At 45.3% G+C, this 26593-nt stretch overlaps 1 protein-coding gene across 4 annotated transcripts in view; it reads left to right on the top strand.

The window, feature by feature from the left end:
- The window catches only part of LYN (LYN proto-oncogene, Src family tyrosine kinase), a 109914-nt gene that overhangs the window by 61970 nt on the left and 21351 nt on the right, over window positions 1–26593 (top strand). For all 4 annotated transcript variants that reach the window (XM_025265390.3, XM_006041504.4, XM_006041503.4 and 1 more), the window contains exons 3-10: window positions 3169–3214; window positions 4871–4976; window positions 7128–7226; window positions 7347–7450; window positions 7835–7984; window positions 9387–9539; window positions 19282–19464; window positions 21776–21852. In XM_025265390.3, the coding sequence (XP_025121175.1) occupies window positions 3169–3214; window positions 4871–4976; window positions 7128–7226; window positions 7347–7450; window positions 7835–7984; window positions 9387–9539; window positions 19282–19464; window positions 21776–21852 (918 nt within the window). The remainder of the gene's footprint in view (window positions 1–3168; window positions 3215–4870; window positions 4977–7127; window positions 7227–7346; window positions 7451–7834; window positions 7985–9386; window positions 9540–19281; window positions 19465–21775; window positions 21853–26593) is intronic.

Raw genomic sequence — 26593 nt, 5'->3', positions numbered from 1 at the left:
CTGTGGACCCACCAGGCTCCTCTGTCCATGAGATTTCCCAGGCAAAAATACTGGAGTGGGTTGCCATTTCCTCTTCCCTGGGGAAGGAAGATCCCAGGGGATCTTCCTGACCCAGGGATCGAACCTCTGTCTCCCACGTTGGCAGGCATATTTTTTACCGCTAAGCCACCAGGGTAGCCATCATACTTTATCCCATCATGTTGTTCTTCAATTAATTCAAACTAGTATGAACACTGAATTTGTCACGACTTACTATAGAGAATTAAAAGATTAAAAAAAAAAAGCAACTAATTCTGCCTTCTAACCTAGGACAAATATCTGTACCAGCATTTTTACATGATGGATGTGCTCTCTGATGTGTTTGAGAAATGCTTGGCAAAGAACTAATATCACATTTCATGGAAGAAAGGAACATAGCTTTGGATAATTACAACCTTAAATGCACTTTACTTCAGATCTTAGGTCCTTTCTGTTTGCTCACTGTGTATATGTACATCCCCCATTGCCTGGTTTTTATGGAAACCAGTGTTTCAGAGTTTAAGCTGAAAGCAGCTTATTCCACATTAGTCCAAATGCCTTCATTAAGAGTTTTCGTTGTTTCTCTAATCTGACATGTTTTTAAATGCCTTGGCATTCTAGAAGTATATTATTGTTGTTACGCCCTATACCAGCCCCCTCCCCCACGTTCCCCCTTATCCTGCAGGTATGGTGTATGTCAAGGCCACATATCATTGTTGAGATTGGTAAATCGGTGCTTGCACCAGAAAACTGATATTCTTGCAAAAAAGTAGAGATGAAGAGTGAATACATTATGCTGTTAATTCCCTACATGATATTTCTAGACAGATAAATTAACGTTAATTTTAGGAACGTCCCTGGCAGTCCAGTTTTTAAGGCTCTATGCTTCCAATGCAGGGGGCAAGGGTTTGATCCCTGGGTGGGAAACTAAGATCCTATAGGCTGTGGTGCACAACCGAAAAAGAAATTCAAGAGAAACATTGTGGACTTCCCTGGTGGTCGCTGGTTAAGAGTCCTGCCAATGCAGGGGACATGGATTTGATCCCCTGTCCAGAAGGACCCCCATGCCACAGGGCAATTAAGCCTGTGGGCCCTAGAACCCGTGCTCAAGAGAAGCCACTGCACTGGGAAGCCTGTACACTGCAACTAGAGAGTAACCCCGTAACTAGAGAAAGCCCATGCACAGCAGTGAAGACCCAGCATAGCCAAAAATAAAGAAAATTTTTTAAAGTGTTGTCATTTTACAACAGAAAGTCAAAATGTACACGATTATTAATAACTTTTATAATTTAGTTATAAATACCTATAAATATAATATTCAAAAACACATCACATAAATAGTTATAGACGTGGAGCTATGCTATGGAAATATGACTAACAGAAAATGAAATGATACAAGGACTTGGAGTCACAGATAATTTTCTCGTTATAGACTTCAAAGGTGTCATAAAAAGGACCTGACTTTTTCCAGTGTCATGTGCTGTAGATTTTACATGGTTTAAAATCCCCCAATATTTTTTTTAACGTAATGAAAGACGATGTCCTTCATTCAGAAAAGCAAAGGAGACCAGTACAAACTTAAGCACCATTTTTCCTCTTGGTAAGAGTAAAGGAGGTTAAAAGATAAGTTAGAAAGCAGAAGTAGGAAGCACGTTTGAAATCTCTCAGTTCCCTCATGCACCCCCGGAGCGCAGTACACTCCACCTTCTGTGGTCACAGGTGCCCTGGTTTGTGAACTGGGCAGTTGGGCCTTATTCCATGGATAACATTCAGTTCCAGCCAGATGTGCCCAAAACACACCCCTGGATTGATTACAGGCTGTATTGTGTGACAGCAAGGCTGAACTGACTCGAATTCAATAACACTCTAAGGAAAAGACATTTAGAGAAGAAGAGTGGTGCAGATGAGTTCTATACATGTGTTTTGGCCTTCTGAAGAATGTGTTCAATCATTTGTCAATTAAGGACTCTTTGATAGTTGAAAATCAGCTTGCTGCTTTCAAAATGATTTAATCAGTGTCTCATCTTCTAATTGTTTCCTCTAACTGCTTTAAAATTGATCATACATTCTAATTATGCAAATCTGAATGAGTTTAAAAATCGGTATAGACCTCCTTGAAATAAGTATTGAAAGATCATCTGGAGCCAAGAGTTTCTGAACCAGAAAAACGTAATCCCCTGCTCCCCGCCCCTGGAGATTTGATGGGCTGACTTCCATCAGAAATTTAAATTTCAGTACAAGCTGTTTTGATTCATATTCCGTTCAATCACGTTAATCAAAGAGAAACACGATAAAGCCTGGGAAGTCTCACACATCCTCCCCATGTCAACAAAGGAAAAAGGAATTTGATTTCCAAGGTGATTGGGGTGGCCTTTTGTACCACCAGGCCCTTCCTGATCATTCAGTTCCAAGCTAAAATAACAGGGATGCCATCTGTCCCCATAGCAGAATCGGGGTCAGCCACAGGAAGCCTGGATCTGTTAGGACTTGTTCTCAGCTGCCAGTGACCAAGCCCTTACAGCAGCTTTTAAAACAAGTCTGGGAAAAGTAAAGATCAGCAGTCCTGACCTGGGTGGCACTTCCACAAGGTCACCAAGGACCCAGGTGACCCCTAGGACCCCTCTCCATCTTTGGCTCTGCTGTCTCTGGTCACTGGTATCCATGGCTGCTCAAAGTCCAGCTCATCACCTGCTTCTGGGCAGAAAGAAGAAGCCCAGCGAATAAGAAAGCCGATCCCAAGGCCCCATCACCTGCCTGCAGGTCAACTCCTTGCCATCTGCATAGAAGGCTGGAGAATGGGGAAACATCACCATGGAGCTGGGCAAACCACCACTCCTAAGGATATTTGGGCTCTGGTAACAAATCAGAAGGAGGGAGCCGATTGGATCAGCAGCGGCTCAGAAGTGTCCTGTCACCCCCAGGCCAGTGGCTGCTGAAGAAGGAAAAGTCCTTCCATAGTTGGGGCAGGAGGCAGGGATCGGAACACAGCTCCGCAGGACTGTTCCTCTGCACTCGTCTTCTTTCTGGCTTAAAAATTAACAAATCTAAACCCTATTTGCTTCTGTTCGAAAATGACATAGCATACAGTGTGAATGTAAGCATAAAATGCTAAACATAGAAAATATTTTTCTAATGAATATTCTCTCTTAGGTTGCAGACTCCCAGCTTTTACCAGGACAGAGGTTTCAAACTAAAGGTATGTTTTCATAACGCCATGGTAGTTTCTTTACTGTTCGAGTCTCTGTAAAATAGTTGTCCTGGGTGTTTTTGTTGATTTTGGGGGGGCAGGCGGCGGGGTGAGGTAGAAAAGGATACTTTTATTGTTTTGCCAGGCAAAAGGAGACACGCTAGGCTTCTGTCTTGAAAAACTATGTGTCTCCGAATTTTTTTTTTAATTGTGGAAAAATAGACATAACATAGAATTTATCATTTTAGCCATGGAAGTGTTCAGGTCAGTAACATTAACTACCTTCTCATTTTTGTGCAACCATCACCTCCATCCGTCCATCTCTCCATCTGGGATGATGAACTTTCCATCATCTCAAACAGAAACTCTGTGCCCATCAAACACAAACTCCCATCCCCCATCCTCCCGGCCCCTGGTACGCACCATTTCTACTTTCTGTCTCTATGAGTTTGACGGCTCTGGGGATATCGCCTAAGTGGAATCAAATGGTATTTGTCCTTTGCGGCTGACTTATGTCACTTAGCATAATGTCTTTAAGGTTCATCCATGTTGTAGCAGGTGTCCGAATTTTGCTTCCTTTATTCTGTGGTATGTATACACAGTGTCTTCGGATGGTTTTCTCCTTTTAACTTTTGTAAACAATGCTGCTGTGAGCGCAGGTGTATCACATTTTAAACCTAGAGCTGGAAGTCATTGAGGTCATAGGTCTCTATGATTTGAGATGACAGGCATGTACCCGTGTGTACAGTGTGTGGCCAACCATGGACCGTGTGGACCCCGAGCCATCTGGGAGGAAAACACATCTTCTTTCCAGCTGCCTGTTTCCTCAGTACATCCCTGCACTCTGTGCCCCATGACAAGCTGTTACAACATTTCTGCTGTGGATTCTTTTTTTAAAAAACTTTTTATTTTGTATTGGGGTATTATGACCAACCTAGATAGCATATTGAAAAGCAGAGACATTACTTTGCCAACAAAGGTCCATCTAGTCAAGGCTATGGTTTTTCCAGTTGTCATGTAGGGATGTGAGAGTTGGACTGTGAAGAAAGTTGAGTGCCGAAGAATTGATGCTTTTGAACTGTGGTGTTGGAGAAGACTCTTGAGAGTCCCTTGGACTGCAAGGAGATCCAACCAGTCCATCCTGAAGGAGATCAGCCCTGGGATTTCTTTGGAGGGAATGATGCTGAAGTTGAAACTCCAGTACTTTGGCCACCTCATGTGAAGAGCTGACTCATTGGAAAAGACTGTGATGCTGGGAGGGATTGGGGGCAGGAGGAGAAGGGGACGACAGAGGATGAGATGGCTGGATGGCATCACTGACTCGATGGACATGAGTCTGAGTGAACTCTGGGAGTTGGTGATGGACAGGGAGTCCTGGCGTGCTGCGATTGATGGGGTCACAAAGAGTCGGACATGACTGAGCGACTGAACTGAACTGAACTGAACTGAATAGCTGATTAACAATGTTGTGAACAGGGAAGGTGAACAAAGGGACTCAGCCATGTATACATGTATCCATCCTCCCCAAAACTCTCCTCCCCTCCAGGCTGGCCACATGACATTGAGCAGAGTTCCCTTGCCATACAGTCAGTCCTTGTTGGTTATCCATTTTAAATATTCTGCTGTGGATTCTTAAAGGTCTTCGCTCGCCTTGTTCATTTTCAGATCCAGAGGAGCAAGGGGACATCGTGATCGCATTGTATCCGTACGATGGCATCCACCCAGACGACTTGTCCTTCAAGAAAGGGGAGAAGATGAAAGTCCTGGAGCAGTAAGTGCAGCCAAGTGTCCCTCTTCTATGGCACCAAATTCCGAAGCCTATCCCCCTCCCGGGCTTGGCCGCCAGCGGCACAGCACGGCAGACACCCCTCTGGGGGTGGGCATGGAACTCCAGCCTTATTGCTGCCAGAAGGAGCTGGGCCAGAGGGATTTTCCTCTTAGGCTTTACTGTGAGCAGTTCCCAAGAGTTTTTCCTTTGAAACCAAACACCATTGTCTTTCCTTATCCATCTGTGCTGCCTTAAGAGGTTTAGATCTATGTGGAATTTGCATTTCTTTTTTAAAAATGTTTGTAAAATTTATTCTCGGCTGTGGTGGGTCTTTGTTGCTGCTCTCTGGCTTTCTCTAGTTGCTGTGAGCAGGGGCAACTCTCTAGTTGTAGTGTACAGGCTTCTCACTGCAGTGGCTTCTCTTGTTGCAGAGCATGGGCTCTAGAGTGTAACAGGCTTCAGGAGTTGCAGGACATGGGCTCTCTAGTTGTGGCGTGTGGGCTTCATTGCCTTGAAGCACGTGCATCTAAGTTCCTGGACCAGGGATCCACACCATGTCCCCTGCATTGGCGGGTGGATTCCTAACCGCTGAACCACCAGGGAAGTCCCTGCATGTTCTTTTAATGCCATTTTTACTTTGTTATTTTCCTCAAATTCACACCAAGTGTATGGGTCCAACTGGGTGTGAGTCATCAGGGCGGGGTGCCAAGGCAGTGGTCATCTTGGGGAAAGCCCCTGCTCAGCACTTAGCGCTTCTGTGAAGATGCTTGGACATCATTTTCTTGACCCCTGCAGGTTGACTCACAGGGCTCAGGACTGTGCTGAGAATAAGGAACTTCAGTAATTCTACTACTCTTCATATAGCATTACCTTGGCCCGCCAACAGGAGACCCTTGGTTGGCTGGAGGAGAGAGACCCTTATTAAGTATAAGGTGTTGAGTACCTGAGAGGGGTTGTCCATTACTGTCTGAATGTGAACTTGAGCCTCATTCTGGCCTTGCCACTTGATCGCTGTGTGACTGTGACAAGTCACTTCAACTCTGTATCTTAGTGTCTTGCTTGGGAACCAGAAATGGCTTGTGTGTGTGTGCATTTTATAAATATGGCACAGGCGTGTAGTGTACCACAGCCGAGTGCCAGTTGTAATTGTCCTTCATGTCTTGCCAGATGAGGGTCCCATCTGGGTTGTGGGAACCTGACGGGAACACAGCTGAGGCTCATCCGTTGGCGACCCATCCGTTCCTCCTTCCCCAGCCCCTTCCCTGGCTCCATGCCTTGAAGGAGATGCGAGGTGGTGATGAGGCTCATCTGCTTGGGACTGTTTTGTGGTTTTCTTTTTTTCCCATGGCATCAGCCTATGGACACTAGCTATTTCAACAAAGGCATTTATAACTTAAGAACTATGAGCTTTTATTCCCTTGACTCCCATTTCTGTAAGTGTGAAAAGTGAAAGTGTTAGTCATTCAGTTGTATCCAATTCTTTGTGACCCCATGGACTCCTCTCTCCTTGGAATTCTCCAGGCAAGAATACTGGAGTGGTTTGCCATGCCCTCTTCCAGAGGATCTTCCCAGCCCACATATCAAACCCAGGTCTCCTGCATTATAGGCAGATTCTTTACCCTCTGAGCCACCAGGGAAGCCCATTTTATAGATATCCCTGGGGAAGTTAAGAATTCTGCTTCTGCAAGATAGAAACCATTTTCACCAACTCTTATGCAGCAGCTCTGAGCACAGAGACCCACACTTCAGTTATGAGGCTGTTTTCCTTTGGGTCCATCACTAAACATATTTGTATTTCATCAGGACACATCAACTTTCCCCCTGCATTCTGGGGTCCCAGGGTCTTCCCCACTGTCCCACACCCCACAAGACAAACACCTTAAGACAATTGCTCTTGTAATTCTTGAGTCACTGAATACAAACCCTTTTTTTCTTTTTTTAATATGTATTTATTTGGCCACGTCGAGTCTTAGCTGTGGCGTGTGGCCTCTTTCTTGGAGGTGCAAGCACTTGCTTGGCTGCCCCATGGCGTGCAGGATCTTAGTTCCCTGACGGGGGATTGAATTCACATCCCTTGCATTACAAGGTGGTTCTTAACCACTGTACCATCAGGGAAGTCCAACAAACCCTTTCTGATGCGGGTTTCTATTCCAGGCACGGAGAGTGGTGGAAAGCCAAGTCCATTTCGACAAAGAAAGAAGGCTTCATTCCCAGCAACTATGTGGCCAAAGTCAACACCTTGGAAACTGAAGAGTGAGTCCTCACCTGGAGTGGTCTGGAATGGTTCTGTGTGACATGCTGGATTTCTTGCTTTTTCATCTTTTTTTCTCCCCGGGATTACAACAGCCTTGGGATGTTAATATGTCTTCACAGGTGGTTTTTCAAGGATATAACCAGGAAGGATGCAGAAAGGCAGCTTCTGGCCCCAGGGAACAGCGCTGGAGCTTTCCTTATCAGAGAAAGTGAGACTTTAAAAGGTAGGAAGTGACATAAGGTCTCTTATCAAATGCTGTTTAGGAAATCATTCTTAGAAATGATTCTAGAATTCTGTTAAAAAAGAATTGTGGGCAGACCTCGTATTATTGAAGTATAGTTGATTTACAGTGTTGTGTTAATTTCAGCTTTACAGCCAAGTGATTCTGTTATCCATATATGTCTTTTTCATACTCTTTTCTATTCTGGTTTATCACAGGTTATTGAATATACTTCCTTGTTCTATACAGTAGGGCCGTGTTGTTTATCCATCCTATGTGTCATAGTTTCATCTGCTAATCCCAAACTCCCAACACTTCCCTCCCCATAATGCCAATCTTGTTTACAAAATATAAGTGTAATCTTTGCTTGTACTTCTTCCTCTGCAGGAAGTTACTCTCTGTCTGTCAGAGACTATGACCCCGTGCACGGCGATGTGATTAAGCACTACAAAATCAGAAGTCTGGACAATGGGGGTTATTACATCTCCCCACGAATCACTTTTCCTTGTATCAGTGACATGATTAAGCATTATCAAAGTAAGTGAAAACACAAGGTCAGACAAGAAAAGAAAGATACATCTGTTATGATAAATATATGATGTCAAACTTACATAAAAAATTTTTGTATCCTGCAACTTTATAGAATTCATTGATGAACTCTAGTAGTTTTCCTGGTAGCCTCTTTAGCAAGAAGAATGATATTTCTTTTGGATAAAGTTGCAGGATCATATTCTATAACTGGTCCTAAAGTAACCTATAACTATACATTCAACAGTGGCACTAGTGGTAATGAACCCACCTGCCAATGCAGGAGACACAAGAGACACCCATTCAGTCTGTGGGTTGGGAAGATCCCCTGGAGGAGGAAATGGCAACCCACTCCAGTATTCTTGCCTCGAAAAGTCCATGGCCTGAGGAGCCTGGTGGGCTACAGTCCATGGGGCCACAGAGAGTTGGACACGACTGAGCAGCTGAGCACACACAAACATTCAAAGTCAGATTTGATCTTTGTGAATAATTATCTTAGTCTTTCCCACCTAGCTTCTGCTGTTTAACAGTTAATGTTCAAAAATTACAAAGATAGAAATGAATATTATTTTCATATAGTGCATAACTTTACAACACATCTTTTAATATCCAGACTAGGAATGCAGATCTGTAGATCTGCATTCTAGTCTAGACATGTGTATGTGTGTGTGTAAAAGTAATACGTACCCTTGGTAAAAGAAAACAGAAATTACAACAGTAACACCAAAACAATTAGAAGTGGCCAGGCAGTGGTCCTTCGTCCCCAGTCTGCTCTACAACCTTGCTAGGCTGACCCCGTGAATAGCCTTTAGGTACTTTCCCTTTATGTTTGAGGTCAGTTGTAGTGGGAAGCTGTTACTGCTTATTTCTTCAAGCTGCTCTAAGGTAATACACATAAAATTTGCTTATGTCCCCAAATATGGAGAGAGCAAGTACTCTAGAGTAGTAAGTCCTTCCCCCTCTGTTAGCCCCATCAAGTTATTCATCTGGCATATGTGTTGAGTACTTGTGGAGCCCCGGCCCTGTTCTGAGGCTGGGCAGGGAGGGGAAGTGTCCCCTGGTGACCTGACCAAGTTCCCACCATTGTGCCCTGAAGAGTTTACACGGACTCAGTAATTAAAATTATAGTCTATTAAGTGTGACAACCTGCCAGCCTGTGTTTGTCTATTTATTTTATTGTTTTTATTTTCATAGATTAATATTATTGATGAATCAAATCAAGTGCCTCTTAAATTGTCTTTCATTTAAGAATTTCAAGTCATGATTACACAGAAGAGACCCCCATAAACGTTTTAAGTTTGTAGACCTTGGCGAGTTGGAAATGATAAAACTCATAGTCCAGATTTCTCTGTAGATACTGGTAAAATACAAAGGATGACTTTTTCCACATTTACTTTCTCTTTGAAATTAGAGCAGTCAGATGGCTTGTGCCGGAGATTGGAGAAGGCGTGCATTAGCCCCAAACCACAGAAGCCATGGGACAAGGATGCTTGGGAGATCCCCCGAGAGTCCATCAAGCTGGTGAAGAGGCTGGGCGCCGGGCAGTTCGGGGAAGTCTGGATGGGTGAGTGTGTGGCTCTGGAGCCTGAGTCTCTTCTGGAGAAATAAGGGCTCCAGCTGATTTCTATCAGTTTTCTCAGAAGCATTGATGCTTTCATTTCTCTCTGTATCCCTGGTGCCAAGAACAAGCCCACACAGTCCTCATGATTAGACTCTTAATCTTCCTCGAGACTTAGGCATTCTTTTGTTGAATGAATGTTTACAAGGAAGGGGCAGTGGGTGCATATCCTGGTTTATCTGTCTACTCTTCCCTGACTCTCCTCAGCAGATTCTTTGGACATACGGTTAAGTGCAGGCATCTCAGGGAAAGGTACAGTTGGGTTGTGTGCCTGTGCTCAGTCGCTCAGTCGAGTCTGACTCTTTGCGACCCTACGGACCGTAGGCCACCAGGTTCCTCTGTCCATGGGATTCTCCAGGCAAGAACACTGGAGTGGGTTGTCATGCCCTCCTCCAGAGGATCTTCCCAACCCAGGGATCAAACCTGCGTCTCTTGCATCTCCTGTAATGGCAGACAGGTTCTTTACCACTAGCACCACCTGAGAAGTCCATAATAAATTCTTACTGTGCTGTAATTCTCTGGAAACATGATAATGGAATCAGGCTAAATCATGATTGCACAGCCTCGCCTTGCTCACTGGGATCTGTGTGAGTACGTGGCACCCTGTTTCCGGTCGGGTCCACAGACCAGGGGCGTGATCTTGCTCTAGGTGTGTCTCTGCTCCCACTCTGCTGCCTAAATCATCACCTCCTCCTCCTTGCTCTGTCCACCTTTCCTTTCTTATTGAAGTAAAATTCATGTAACATAAGGTCAGTCATTTTAAAGTGAACAATTCACACTCACATTGTTGTACAGTCACCACTTCTATTTAGTTCCAGAATATTTCCATCAGTCCAGAAGGAAGCCCTGTACCCATAATGCACACACCTACCCCCACCCCCACTTCCCCAGCCCCTGGACACCACTCTACTTCCTGTCTCTATGACTGTAATACTCTAGGGCTCTCACGTCAGTGGGATCCTACATACATTTGTCCTTTTGTGTCTGGCTTATCTCCCTCAGCATGATGTCCTCAAGGTTCACCCACATCTGTCAGAATTTCTTTCTTCTATGAGCGAACACTATTCCATTGTATGGGTATGCCACAGCTTATCTACTTATCTGTTGGTGGACCTTTGGCTTGTTTCCATCTTTGGGCTATTATGAATAATGCTTCTTTGAACATTCATATGGAAATTATTGTGTGGACAGGTGTTTTCATTTTCTTACGGATATACATTCTCCTAGCAGTGAAATTGCTGAGTCACACCATTCTGTGCTTAACTTTTTAAGGAACTGTCTTAACTGGGATCTACTCATTTAAAAAAAAATTGTCACCTCTTTCTCCCCTGAGATATTTGCATTTATTCCTTAATATATTTTTTCCAAGTCCACAGAATAGGAGCAGGTATAATATACATTGTATATTCTTCACCTAGATTCACCAGTTAATATTTTGCTGTATTTCCTGTATCATTTCTATATATACACACACAGACATGTTTTATTTTTGTGGAGCCACTTGATAGTAAGGTGCAGACGCGACGACCTTCACCCCTGAATACTCATGCAGGCATCTCCTCAGAGAAGGGCTGTGGTCTCATGCCACACGGTGGTCACATTCAGGAAGTTCTGCATTGATCCGCAGAGTCTAGTGTCGAGTCGACATCCTAATTCTCCCCATTGTCCCAGTGTTGTCCCCAGGGCTGTTGGGATCTAGAGTTTGCTTTTAACTGACCTGTCTGTAGTCTCCTTGAATCTGGAAGAGTCCCTTGGCCTGTCTCCATCTTTCATGACAGGTTTGTCCTTTTGTAGAATGTTTCTCATTTGGCTTTCCCAATGTTTCCCATGGCTTGGTCCAGATTATGCCCTGGGTCACGAATAGCATCTAAGTACTAAGCAATGCTGTGTCTTCCTGCATCCCTCAGGGGTACAGAGTGATGGTTGGTTCCATTATTGCCTACAGGCCATGGAGGGAGGGCAAAGTCCCTAGTTCCCAGACTGAGCCAGAAGTTGGAGTAACCATATTTGGGGTGGGGTGGGGGCACCGGGGAGGGTGGAGGCAGGTCAGAGGACAGATGGCTGCAGCTTTTAGAGAGGTGATGGCCTCTAAGAGGGATGAGAATCAGATGAGCACGTGATTCTGAAACCATGTGGGGAAAGTGCTTTTGGATATTTAAACAATTTTAAAGAATCTCCCCTAAGGTAATGAATACATCAGTTATAGTAGGGAATTAAAATGTTACATTAAAAATAGAGAAATCTGGTAGACCTCCTTAAAATCAAACAGAACAATAGCAGCTTACTCTCAAGTGGCTCAGCAACAATAAAATAGGGATGGTGTAAAAACAGGATGAGGTGATGCAAGTAATCATTTAATATAGTTGACAGCATTTAAGAACAGTTGTTATTATTTTAAATAATTATATTATGAAGATAGTATGATAAATTAGAGCCAAGACTATGAAATAGAGGGGAGAAATTACCCAGAATTTCCCCCCTCAACATGAGCTGTTTCTTGGGTATTTTCAATTAAACTTTTTATTTTGAGATAACTATGGATTCACACACAGTTGTCTGCAATAATACAGAAATGAAAACATCTGTTCACACAAACATTTTTACACAACTGTTCATAAGTAAGAGCGTTATTCATAATAACCAAAGAGTGTAAACAACCAAAATGTCCATCAGTTGATGAACAGATAAACAAAATGTGGTGTTTCCTTGCAATGGAATATTATTTGGTAATTAAAAGAAAGTCCTGACACACGCTACATGGCTGACTCTTGAAAACACAATAATAAAGAAAAGAAACCAGAGACAAAGGATCATGTGTTATATGACTCCCATTTATGTGAAATGTCTGTAAAAGACAGTTTTGTAGAGACAAAGGAAATGAGTGGTTGGTTCAGGTCGGGGTGGGGGGCGATGGCAGTGTAATTGTTAATAGGTACCATTTTTGAGGGGTGGGGACATGAAAATGTCCTTATAATTGATTGTGGTGATGGTACCACAAATTGAAATATACCAAAACCAATGAATGGTATGTTTTAAATGGGAAAGTAATGTGGCATATAAATTGTATTTCAATAAAGCTATTGTAGGTGTAAAAGAAATAATACAGAGAGGTCCCATATAGCCTTTACTCAGTTTCTCCCAAAAGTAACATATTGCAAGACTATGGTATAACATTACCGCTGGAATGTTGATGCTGAAAGTTGTTTGTTTTTAAATGGTGCTTTCCCCCAGTTTTGTATTAAAGAAAGAAAAGAAAGAGAGGGAGGGAGAGAAGGAAGGAAAAGAAAGAAGAGGAGAAAAATAGTTTTGATCTGGGGTCTTGTGCAAGTGTGGTTCTGTAAACCTGGCTGCCAGCCAGGGAGCTCTTCCTTCACTGCTGAAATTACGTCAATTTGTTGAATGCACTTAGCAGGGGAATGCTGGAAATAAAACCAAAAGAACAGTGGGGAGTGATGTGCTACGAATCAGGTCAAAGGATGCGCCCCTCCCATGTGTGTCTGCACGTCTCATTCCGACCAAGGCTCCGTGTAAAAGCGAGGTCTGTCTGTGCAGTTTAGAGCTGCTGGCAATTAGCTTTAACTTCTCGAGGGATAAATAAGCTGGCTGGCTTTGCTCATGAATAGAAAAAGGACAGCAGATTAAAAATTGCATCCCTTTTAATCAAGTAAGTGAACATTATCGTGAAGCGTGAGAAATGGCTCAGAGGCTCCCAGGCACAATTTATGGTCTGGATTTTTTGGTCCGAAGCACAGTGGACAAATACTAGGAAATGCCCTGATCTGGGGGAGCAGGGGTGGGGAGAAAAGAGAGAGGAGTTTGTCCCTCAAGCTGTTTCCTCTGGTCCGTGTGATCCTCGGCCGTCTGGTTCAGGGACCCGTTTTCCTCTTCAGGCCGCTGGACACTGAGGGAACTGACCCATGAGTGACACAAAGGGTGACATTTCCTGTTCCCGCTCGGCCTCTGAAGAGACTTTGGGAAAGAAAGGAAACTGATTTTGCGTTGAAGTTTGCTTGATCCATCTTCATGGGAGCCAACTATATTGAATGACTTCTAAAACAACTGCATTCATCTTTTCGTATTAAAGAAACCACCTTCATCCTGTGGTATAGCAAGGCAGCCACACCTGCATTGGAGCACTCTCTGCTTTACCTATGGCAGAGCGGCACCCACAAGAAATTATTTACTTCCTTCAAAAGATTTAAAAAAAATTATTTTTGCAGCTTCCTTTTATTTATTTATTATTACAAATTTATTTTTTATTCAAGTACAGTTGATCTACAGTGTTGTGGTAGTTTCAGGTGTCCAGCAAAGCGATTCAGTTATATATAAGAATCTTTCTTCAGATTCTTTTCCCTTAGTGAAGTCGCTCAGTCATGTCCGACTCTTTGCGACCCCATGGACTGTAGCCTACCAGGCTCTTCCATCCATGGGATTCTCCAGGCAAGAATACTGGAGTGGGTTGCCATTTCCTTCTCCAGGGGATCTTCCCGACCCAGGGATTGAACCCAGGTCTCCCGCATTGCAGGCAGACACTCTAACCTCTGAGCCCTTTTCACTTACAGGTCATTATAAAATATTGAGTAGAGTTCCCTGTGGGTCCTTATTGTTCATCTGTTTTATACATAGTAGCATGTGTATGGAGAAGGCAATGGCAACCCACTCCAGTACTCTTGCCTGGAAAATCCCATAGGCGGAGGAGCCTGGTAGGCTGCAGTCCATGGGGTCACTAAGAGTCAGACATGACTTCACTTTCACTTTCACTTTTCACTTTCATGCATTGGAGAAGGAAATGGCAACCACTCCGATGTTCTTGCCTGGAGAATCCAAGGGATGGGGAAGCCTGGTGGGCTACCGTCCATGGGGTCGCACAGAGTCGGACACGACTGAAGCGACTTAATAGCAGCATGTGTATATTTCCATCTGTCATGCCACATCTCTGTGACCCCCGTGAACCTGCCAATACTGGGCAGTGTATTGGTAAAGTACGATTTGATGCTTAGCGCTGAGTAAAACTCATGCCTTTGGTGTAGATGGAAAGCTGCCCTGTCATGCAAACGTCACAGCCCTAAGCAGCCATGAGTGGAAGCTGCTGTCCTCCTAGAGTTGGGTTTGACACAGCTGCTTTAATTGCTACTCTTTTCAAACTCCTTATCAGCATTTTTAATATCTTTAGCAGCTGCAGTATTTCCTGGTGATTTTTTTCCCCTACGCTTGGAGAGCATTTTTTTTTCTTCATCCTTGACCCATAACTTCATGTTCTGTGAAAAGTCTCGGTGAGTCCCATGGCTTTTGTGATGACAAAAGGAGACTAGCTACCCCTGCTTCTTTCTCTTCTGTTGCTTTAACATGCAGTATAAGAAGCAGACGGAAAAGTGCCTACCACATGAACGTTCGCTTTCACAGCTACTGACAACATGAAAACCTGTGTGGTGACCACTGAATCACACCCGAAGCCCCTGTGCTCCCCTTCCTGACCACAACCCCACCTGTCTCCCGAAGGCAGCTGCTAGTCTGGCTTTTGTGATCATTTCCTGACTTTTCTTTGTAGTTCTGCTGCTTTTGTGTATGGGGCTGTGTGCACCCAGAGTAGTTTACTTTTGCCCTGTTTTAAACTTTATATAAAAGAAACCCTACTATTTATCAATGGCATTGGAGTTACTCCCCCGTTCTGGCTATTAGGAACAGGCTACTGTGAACGTTTTTGCACTGGTTGGTGCCAGGGTACATGAGTTTCTCTAGATGACCAGGGAGGATTTACTGGATCACAGGTATACGGATCTTCAGTTCCAGTGCTCAGCCCCTCAGTCATGTCTGACTCTTTGAGACCCCACAGACCATAGCCCACCAGGCTCCTCTGTCCATGGGATTTCCCAGGCAAAATTACTGGAGTAGATTGCCATTTCCTCTTCAGTGGATCTTCCCGACCCAGGGATCGAATTCTTGACCACTTGAGCCACCTGGGAAGCCCTCAGCTCCAATAAATGCTGCAGTCTTTGTTTCTAAAGCGCTGTTCTGGGTTACACCCTCCCCACCAGTGTACACAGGTTCATGGTCAGGTGGGTGGTCACTCAATATAACTGCTCTAGAAGAGAGCCTGCTCTGTCAGCATCCTTCCAGGGCCATTGAGGATACTGTTGAAGATAGAAGCTTTACAACTCAGTTTCAGCGATGCTCAGAAGAGAACCCAGAAAGGACCTGCAGGAATTGCCCCAGCTGTCCTGCTAAGGGGCCAGCACTGCCAGCACTCAAGATGGTCAGACTTTGTCATTTTTGTCTTGCTGGGTGGTGGTTTCTTTCTCCTGGAGATTTTTTTTTTAATTTATTTTTGGCTTCTCTAGGTCTTCGTTGCTTTCTCTCGTTGCAGTGAGGGGGCTCCTCTTGTTGAAGCACGAGGGCTCCAGAGCACAGGCTCACTAGTTGTGGCACACAGCTTAGTGGCTCCACGACATGTGGAATCTTCCAAGACCAGAGATTGAACCCACGTCCCCTGCATTGGCAGGTGGATGCTTAACCACACCAGGGAAGTCCTCTGGAGACCACCATCGTTGGTTTTCACTGAGCGTAAGCTGTGTGTGTACTGATAATCGTGTGACCTGAAAAGGGACTGGACGTTTCCACATCACTGTTCCTTAGGTGTTTGTCTCTCTTGGGCCTGGGGCTGTTAGGCTGTCACACACCAGGTAGAGGTGACCTTGAGGGTGATTCGTGGTGACCATCTGCCACTCCATCCTCACCTTTTCCTGTCTTTCCAAGAGAACTATTGAAACAGAAAGAAAAGCTGCGTGTGATTACCTCTATGCTTTCCAAACCACCAAGAAAAGGCTTTTCCAGGAGAAAATCAAGCTCCAAAGTAAGCACATCATTGGGAACTTCCCTGGCAGTCCAATGGTCAAGACTTCACCTTCCAATGGAGGGGGGACGGGTTCGATCCCTGGTTGGAGAGCTAAGATGCCACCTGCCTCACGGCCGAAAAGCCAAAACAGAAGACAGAGACAATATTTAACAAATTCAATAAAGACTTTAAAAATGGTCCACATCAAAAGTAATCTTAAAGCAAGAAAAAGTAACCACATCATGGAGGCAGGTCCCAGAAAATCAGTGCCTTGGGGGAACTATATTAAGGAGGCGGTATTTCCCGAAGTGTGTTCTGGAAGATAAAAGGTACATGAAGATGTGTTCTGAGGTTGAGACAGCGTGGGAAATGCTGTGGTTAACCGAGCCAGACGGTCATCTTCCTTGCTGGGCTGTCTGCACTCCTGCTGTGTCTCCTGGGTGAGATGGCGTGGGGCAGGCAGGGGTTCCCAGGTGGCTCAACCCAGAGCCCTTCCTTTGCATAGAATCACTGTGTCCAGTTCTCTTTGAAAACTTTGAGAAATACTTATTTGATTCCTGTGTATTCTTTGTACTTTAGAGTTAGTAAAGTATTTTCAAGGGCAAAGCTTTTCTTTCTGATTATAAAAATAATGCATATTCATTGTAGTAAAGTTGGTAAAGAGTTAAAGGTATGGTGAGCAAAATTTAAATCACTCGTAATTAAGCCAGTACTCAGTGTATTCTGGTGTATTTTCTTCCAGACAGTTGTCAGAGAGAGAGTGTGTGTGTGTGTGTGTGTGTGTGTGTGTGTGTGTGTGTAAGAGTATCTAATAGACTTATGGTGTGTGGGGTTTTTTGTCTTGGGATAAAAAACATTTTATCAATTAGAAAAAATCTAATGAAACAGAAAATCAAATTAATTAGAGAAAATGGTACAGTGCATATGGAGTTTTGTTTTACCATTGTTTTATAAAAGCCTTTTGATTTTAGAATAATTTTAAGTTTTTTGGTAAAGATGATACAAAGAATTCTCATATACTCTTTACTTAGTTGCCCCTAATGTTACATGCTGTGCTGCGCTTAGTCACTCAGTCATTTTGCGACCAAGTTCATGTCTGACTCTTTGAGACCCCATGGACTGTGTGTAGCCCACTAGGCTCCTCTGTCCATGCGCTTCTTCAGGCAAGAATATTGGAGTGGGTTGCATTTCCTTCTCCAGGGGATCTTCCCAACCCAGGGATTGAACCCAGATCTCTGGCATTGCAGACTGATTCTTTGCCATCTGAGCCACCAGGGAAGCCCAAGAATACTCAAGTGGATAGCCTATCCCTTCTCCAGGGGAACTTCCCGACCCAGGAGTCAAACCAGGGTCTCCTGCATTGCAGGTGGAGTCTTTTCCAGCTGAGCTGCTACCAGGGAAGCCCCCTAATGTTACATATATAGGTTTTGTTTTTCTTTTTATTATCATTTTTTAAGCACTTATTTATTTGTCCGCACCAGGCCTTCGTTGCAGCATGCATGATCTTTTTAGTTGCAGTGTGTGAGATCTTTAGTTCAGTTCAGTTCAGTTCAGTTCAGTCCAGTCGCTCAGTCGTGTCTGACTCTTTGCGACCCCATGAATCGCAGCACCCCAGGCCTCGCTGTCCATCACCAACTCCCAGGGTCCACCCAAACCCATGTCCGTCGAGTCGATGATGCCATCCAACCATCTCATCCTCTGTCGTCCCCTTCTCCTCCTGCCCTTAATCTTTCCCAGCATCAGGATCTTTTCCAATGAGTCAGCTCTTCGCATCAGTTGGCCAGAGTATTGGGGTTTCAGCTTCCACATCAGTCCTTCCAATGAACACCCAGGACTGATCTCCTTTAGGATGGACTGGTTGGATCTCCTTGCAGTCCAAGGGACTCTCAAGAGTCTTCTCCAACACCGCAGTTCAAAAGTATCAATTCTTCGGTGCTCAGCTTTCTTTATAGTCCAACTCTCACATCCATACATGACAACTGGAAAAACCACAGCCTTAACTAGACGGACCTTTGTTGGAAAAGTAATGTCTCTGTTTTTGAATATGCTGTCTAGGTTGGTCATAACTTTCCTTCCAAGGAATAAGCGTCTTTTAATTTCATGGCTGCAATCACCATCTGCAGTGATTTTGGAGCCCAGAAAAATAAAGTCTGACACTGTTTCCACTGTTTCCCCATCTATCTGCCATGAAGTGATGGGACCAGATGCCATGATCTTCATTTTCTGAATGTTGAGCTTTAAGCCAACTTTTTCACTCTCCTCTTTCACTTTCATCAAGAGGCTCTTTAGTTCTTCTTCACTTTCTGCCATAAGGGTGGTGTCATCTGCATATCTGAGGTTATGGATATTTTTCCTGGCAATCTTGATTCCAGCTTGTGCTTCCTCCAGCCCAGCATTTCTCATGATGTACTCTGCATATAAGTTAAATAAGCAGGGTAACAAAATACAGCCTTGACGTACTCCTTTTCCTATTTGGAACCAGTCTGTTGTTCCACGTCCAGTTCTAACTGTTGCTTCCTGACCTGCATACAGGTTTCTCAAGAGGCAGGTCAGGTGGTCTGGTATTCCCATCTCTTTCAGAATTTTCCACAGTTTATTGTGATCCACACAGTCAAAGGCTCAAACTCTTAGTTGTGTCATGTGGGATCTAGTTCCCTGACGAGGGATCAAACCTGGGTCCCCTGCATTGGGAGCTCAGCATCTTAGCCACTGGACCACCAGGGAAGTCCCTAAAGGTTTTAGATAATGTTAACACTATAGAGTTTATAGAAGTTTTTTCTGTCTGTAGCTAAATATTCTTCTAAGTCTGCATGAAGTTTTTGATGAATCACGACCTGCCTTCTTTTCCCTCCCTAGGTTACTATAACAACAGCACCAAAGTGGCTGTAAAAACACTGAAGCCAGGCACAATGTCTGTGCAGGCGTTCCTGGAGGAGGCCAACCTCATGAAGACACTGCAGCACGACAAGCTGGTGCGGCTGTATGCTGTGGTCACCAGAGAGGAGCCCATCTACATCATCACTGAGTACATGGCCAAGGGTGAGTGCCCGCCTCCACCCGGGCGTGTGATGGCCCAGCCCTCAGAAAGGACACCCGGGCGTGTGATGGCCCAGCCCTCGGAAAGGAGAACACTTAGACATTCAGAGATTCCTCAGATAATTCAGACTATCAACAGCAGGCTCGTTACAAGGGCTTTCCAGGTGGCACTAGTGGTAAAGAACCCGCCTGCCAATACAGGAGACATAAGAAATGTCAGTTTGATCCCTGGGTTGGGAAGATCCACTGGAGGAGGAAATGACAACCCACTCCAGTATTCTTGCCTGGAGAATCCCATGGACAGAGGAGCCTGGTGGGCTAGAATCCATGCGGTCACAAAGAGTTGGCACAACTGAAGCGACTTAGCATGCAGGCTTATTACAAAAACATCAGAAAACACAGGACAATAAAGCCCTTTCATAAGCCACGTCACTGGAAGTCATCTGTTATAAAATGAATATGTTGTCTTCCCAGTTTCTGTGCAGTTGTCTCCATGTACCTGCTGGCCTCAAGAATGAGACCCTAAACTTAGACGGCCCCCCAGACATACTTGTCAAATAAGTAAATACAGATATCAAATATGAGTATTATTGTTTTGGGTTCCAATTGTGAGTTCTCAAAATTGAAAACCAGTTCCTTGTCCTCTTTAGCATTATCTAAATGTTCAGAATGACACTTTAAAACGTAAATATTTGAAAAACTTGTCAAGGTCAAGTTCCTGCATCATCACAGAATCCCTGAAGAAGAGGTTTCAAGAAGCCATCTTTTCTCCCACTGCTGTCCCCGTCAGATCAAGGATCTTAAGTCATCATCCTTCTTCCTCCAGCTGAGGAGAAATGCTAATTTAACTGCCCCTGATTTCTAAAGAATCTTCAGAAGGAACGAAGATGATACCTAAGCCATCATCCAGAACTAACAGTGACCTCCTGAGAATGGAGATTACAGTGTGATGCCATAACTGAATAGGTTAGAAAGATGAATATTGCATTTTCTTATTTAATATATTTCAGAATATTAATATCCCCTGGAGTCCTTCTGAAAAAGAATATTTTTTTAAGCCCTATCAGGGCTTCCCTGGTGGTTCAGTGGTAAAGAATTCTCCCGCCAGTGCAGGAGACACGGGTTCTATCCCTGATCCTGAAAGATCCCACATTCCACGGAGCAACTCAGCCCATGCGCCACAGATACTGAGCCTGTGCTCTGGAGCCCAGGAGCCACAACTACTGAAGCCCATGCACCGAGAGCCCATGCTTCACAACAAGAGAGGCCACTGCAATGAGAAGCCCGTGTACCGCAACTAGAGAGCAGCCCATACAGCACAGCCAAGAAAATGAATATAAAAAGATAAATATATTTTGGAAAAGCCCTATTACCTATTAGGTTGCTGCCGTTCAGGAACCAGGCTCAGGATCAGACGCTTAAGCAGGAGTTCATAGATACCTGTGGGATTGATTAACTAATAGTGTTCTTAACCATAAATGTAAGTGGTAGCAGTGCCCACCTTGTACTGAGCAGTTACTATATGCTAGATGGCGCCTGGTGTCCTCCCTGAGGAGCGCACTCATATTCCCAGCAGTCTAGGCTGAGCACCGCCGTTCTGTGTTATGGATCCACTGAGCGCTCACTACCTGCCATCACCCTGGCACGTGCTTTAAACCCCTCCTCCCATGGACTGTGGCAGAGTTCCTGGGAACTGCCCACTTGACAGGGGCTCAGACAAGGTACAGAATTTGCCCAAGGTCACCCTCAAGTTGGTGCTACAAGTTCCAGAAGAAGGAACAGGGCGTGTTTTAGAGATGAAGTCCAGGGATGCTGCAGACGATGCCGGTGGGCACACTTGCTCCCTTTTAAGTGATATCTCACTTTCCTCCAAAGCACAGTTGGTTCATCACATCCTCACTGGGCACCTGGGTGGTGCCTGAGAGCCATGCTGGGCATGGATGAGTGCCTGCTGTGGGCATGGAGAGCACAGCTGGGAGGACAGGCTGGTTTCTGTCCCAGAGAAGCCCTGCAGGACGCGTGCCATGGTGGCGGGTACAAATGCTCTGTAGCAAGAAAAGGAGCATCCACCATCACCCTTTCTTACCTGGAGCTCGTGTACATCTCACAACAGGTCAAAGGGGACAGGTTAGAGGGAACTGGGTTTGACCAACATCAGGAAAAGGCACTGTGACCTCACAGAGTGGTAAAGCAGTCATTTCACCTGGTCCGCCCTCCCTGCCCTGCCAGTCGGAATGATCATTTGCATTTTGTTTGGATTTCTTTGTGTGTGTGCATGTTTGAACTGCACTGATTCGCTCTTCTTCATCAACAGGCAGTTTGCTGGATTTCCTAAAGAGCGATGAGGGGGGCAAGGTGCTGCTTCCGAAGCTGATTGACTTCTCTGCTCAGGTGATGTATGAAAAAGCAGCTGTAAAGCACTGTAAATGTCCCCCTGCTTCATACTTGGGATGGAGCTGCACTTTCAGGGGGAAGGCATTAGGGTTGTGTTTCCTAGTAGACCTTCGAAGGACAGGTCCTTGGAGGTGGCAATGGGTGTTTCTCTTGGAACGTGTGTGCACGTGTTGATTGATGACATGGATGTTCTTGTGTCTGACCCAGTCCACCTCATTATACTTGTGTTCATTTCTGCATGAAAGATAGAAACAGCACCACTGAGCTGATCACTTTCGTGCATTCTGGAGATGAACTCCATGCAGTATAAGCATGGCACCTTCTCAGTGACGTATATGTAGTGTTTAAGTTACTAAGTTCTGATGCCTCAGTGTTCTGGGAAACAGAAGAACTGTTTTCCTTCCCTCTCTACCCCACTTTCACTCCTGCTTGTTGGATGTGTCTTTAGAATTCTGAGAAATGTTCATTTGTAACACTTCTAGTACTAGCGTCGGGCTGCCTAGGTGGCTCAGTGGTAGAGAATCTGCCTGTCATGCAAGAGATGTGGGTTTAATCCCTGGGTCGGGCAGAGCCCCTGGAGGAGGGCATGGCAACCCACTCCAGTATTCTTGCCTGGAGAATCCCATGGACAGAGGAGCCTGGAGGTCTACAGCCCATGGGGTCACATAGAGTCAGACATGACTGAGCAACTAACACCTTCCTTTTTTAACTTTCTGGGAAGATGAGACCAGAGGAACAAATTAGTCCGCAGGTAAAGCAGTTTGAGTAGGAAAGACCCCGAGCACACGCTGTGCAGCAGAGTGTCAGCGGGCAGAGTCAGAGCCCAGCATCGTGGACTGAGCTGATGCCAATACTCAGCCACTTGGTGGCCATTGTCAAGGCGCCTTTGCCTCTTTGGGTTGGTGTCTTCACCTGTTTAAGGGGCGTGGTCATTCCTGCTTCAAGGAGAGGTGTTGAGGGTAGAGTCAAATGAGCTGCTGTGAACTGGGTGCTTCAGAGCCAGTGGGGGGACACTGAAGAGACCCTGGGGGTGACTGTCCCCCTCCCTGCAGTAAAGGCGAGTGAGCAAGTCGTCCTGCTTAGCCCTCACCTCGTCTGCACAGCTGGGGCTCTCTACAGGTTCCTTATCCCAGTAGGCAATTCAAACAGCATCTGCAACTCCAATATCTAGTGTGGCAAGAAGCAAAATTGTTATGGAGGCTGGGGAGGCCACCCTGACTTTTGAACCCTCTTCTCAAACTCTCTAAGCCACCCCTGTGAGGCTCTGTGGGACCCCCAGGCTCTGGGCCAACAGTTTTTTGTTTTTTTTTTTTAAGATTTTTTGATGTGGATCATTTTTAAAGTCTTGATTAACTTCGTTACAACATCGCTTGTTTTATGTTTTGGTCTTTTGGCTGAGAGGCATGTGGGGTCTTAGCTCCCCTACCAGGGATTGAACCTGTACCCCCTGCATCGGAAGGCACAGTCTTAACCACTGGACCTCCAGGGGAGTCCCCAGGCCCACGCTTTGAAAACCACTGCTGGGGAGTGAGAGGAGAGATGACTTGGGCTCAGCTCTGGACCCCGCCCGGACAGGAGTCAGGGGTCCTGTCCTGTCTCGAAGGCAGAGGCTCATGAGCCTGTGTCACTCTCGGCACCATTATATGAGGCGGGGGAGCCCTGCCAAGGCTGGTGACATGGGAGTCCCCGCTGGATGCGGACATTGAGGGGTGTCATAAGGGCTTGTGCACCTGCTTCTCAGAAGGGGAAGGGGGCTGTGGAGGAGGAGGGTACGTGGCCTGGAGGCCTGGATGGTCATCCCTGTCCGGGTTCTCAGGGTCATTCTTGCCTGCTATTCTGTAGGGTGGAAATTAGCACATCGGATTGTGTGCTATGTCTGGGTAGAACTTATCTTGTCACACTTATCTTAACTTTGTATCTGGTTTTGTATAGCTTATCTTATAAAACCTTATCTTGACATAGTTCTTAAGGTTCAAGTCAAGGCCTCCATCTCTAATCTTTAACTTTCAGATTGTGGGTTCCAGGAGGGGCCAGGGAGCAACTGAGACACCCACCCCTGGTCATGGTCCAAGCCAGCGTACTGCATCCATCACACAGGATGATGCTCTTCTTCATCCGTCTCAGGCTGGCTCTCCCAGCAGTGACTGCCGGGAACCACGTCTAGTTTAAGAGCAGGAGAATTGAGTGTCTGTGAAGGGTCGGTAGCACCAGGGAGCCCCTAGCAGGCGAGGTCAGCACAAAGCTCAAGGTCCTTACAACCGAATTGCATCTCCTTGAGACCATCTTTGTTCACAGGGCAAACCTCGCCTCAACTCCCCCCCAGCCCTCCCCTCTAGGGGGAGCTACTGAGATCTCCTGTTGTCTGTTATTAACTGTCACCCATTTCATCTGCTCGTGGCTTTTCTTATTGTAATGTTGGAGGGACCTGCACCTTGGCAGTGAGGGTGGGGCATGTATGCCTCAGTTTCGGTTTGAAATCCTACACCGCACGCATCCGATCGCTGTCAACCATGCCGGCCACCCCATCCCTCTGTGATAGTCAGTTCCCTTTATGACTGGCGCTCCCCACCCTCCTCCGTCTTCATGGGCCTTTCTGAAACCATCTCTGTACAAAGAAAGTCATCTCTGAATTGTTTCTCCTTTTCCCCTCCATCATGTGCCAGTAATGAACATTGTTGCTTTCCCATAGTGAATAACTTGAGAATAGTAAATATTCATAAAGCTGCCCCAAGGTGACACATGGAGAAGGAAATGGCAACCCATTCCAGTATTCTTGCCTGGGAAATCCCATGGACAGAGGAGCCTGACGGGGTGGCAAAAAGTCGGACACGACTCAGCGACTAAACCACAACAATCAGTAAGGTGACACAGGACACCCAGTTTGCTAATAATTCAACCTTCTTACCCCTTACCTCCACTAGGCTATTGAAAGCGGAAATGGGGTAAAGCAGAAGAACTGGTGAGTCTGAGTGGTATTTGAACTCAACAATCAGTAACCTATAAAATACTTTTATACTTTCTTTCTTCCATTTGCACTGTCAGCAGCATCAGAGATCTGGGAAACTGAATGTTCACAAGAGGCTATGGTTAAATTCAGTAGTTTTTGCAATGGGAGACTGAGAGCAGAAATAAACCAGTTGACTGATTCCCAGCCCCAGAAGAATAAGGAAACGGGGGTGAGGGTGGGGCATGTGAGGGGCAGTGCTGGGACTTTTCCCAGACTCTCCTCTCAGCAATTCTTCCCTCTCCCCACCAGCCACTTCCCCATGCTCCTCTCCCCTCCGCAAGCTCCCTCAGGGCCCGTCAAGATAGGAAGTGAGTTGTGAGAGCTGATTTCATCACTTCCTGTCTCAGGATGAGTTCTGAAAGGTTCCTCGGAGCTCCAGTGTCATCGACCAACCCACCTCTCCAGCCACCCGTCTTCCTCTCCATTTAGTGGAGATTAAGAAATCCCAACTGAGTCAGCCGTATCCAGTGCTTTTCTTGTATTAAAACCATCTTGTGCTGAAGTAGAAAAATGACCCCTTTGCAAAGGAAGTTTGATACTTTCAAAGCAGAGAGACTTTGTCCAACTGCTTTCCAGCCCTTGCCTCATGTAAGAGAAAAAAATGAACTTGGAAAGAGGAGTGGGTGAAATCTGTGGGAATTTCCTTCAGCAGAGATGGAAATGGGATTGTAGACTCATCAAACAGAGAAGGAAAGGAAGTGGGGACTTCACAGTTGCAATATGGAGGTCAGATAAATCATCTTGTAATTCAGGGGAATCAAGGCACTTCTTGAGCTTTGGGGGTATAAAAAGTACCAAAAGTCAAAGAACACACAGTTATGTGTGAGTAAAGCTGCAATACTGTCCATGGCATTTTCCGGGCAGGAATGTTGGAGTGGGTTGCCATTTCCTCCTCCAGTGGACCATGTTTTGTCAGAACTCTTCACTATGAACCATCCATCTTGGGTGGCCCCGAACAGCATGGCTCATAGCTTCATTGACTTACACAAACCCCTTCACCATAACAAAGTTGTGGCATGCTGCAGTCCATGGGGTCACAAAAAGTCAGACAGTGCTTAGCAACTGAACAACAAAACTGCAGTAAAAATGGGAAAATCAAAGTTGTTATAATCATGGCAGCAAGTAACATCTCTTTAACTCTTTCTGGATGATAAAGCAGTTTTACCTCCATCATTTAACTCAAGCCCAACAACCTTGAAAGCATTTATATTGTTGTTTAGTGGCTCAGATGGTAAAGCATCTGTCTGCAATGCAGGAGACCCGGGTTCAATCCCTGGGTTGGGAAGATCCCCTGGAGAAGGAAATGGCAGCCCACTCCAGTTTTCTTGCCTGGAAAATCCCATGGACTGCGGAGCCTGGTAGGTTACCGTCCATGGGGTCGCAAAGAGTCGGACACGACTGAGCGACTTCACTTTCACTTTCACTTTGATACATTTTACAGATGGAGGGGTGACCTTGGACTTGTCCAAGGTTACAGCTAGTGGTAGAATTGCTGGGCTCCATTGTGGCTCCTCTGACTCTAGATAACTGGTCCTTTCCTCTGCACCCCATCGTAATTTCATGATCAGAATTGCCCTGTGGTCATCTGCACCTGACATTTTGCTGATATGTATTTTCCCCTTTTATAGATTTTGATTTTCAGAATTAATAATATCTCTAGTGTTTTTTTTTTCCCCCAAAGAATCTCTATTGCCAAGATGCAGGTCTTTGTGTCACATCGTGACTATGCTG

This window comes from Bubalus bubalis, chromosome 15, assembly GCF_019923935.1.
Source record: "Bubalus bubalis isolate 160015118507 breed Murrah chromosome 15, NDDB_SH_1, whole genome shotgun sequence".
Taxonomy (NCBI): domain Eukaryota; kingdom Metazoa; phylum Chordata; class Mammalia; order Artiodactyla; family Bovidae; genus Bubalus; species Bubalus bubalis.
Note: the sequence above shows the minus strand (reverse complement) of the source record. Positions and strands in the feature narration are given on the sequence as shown.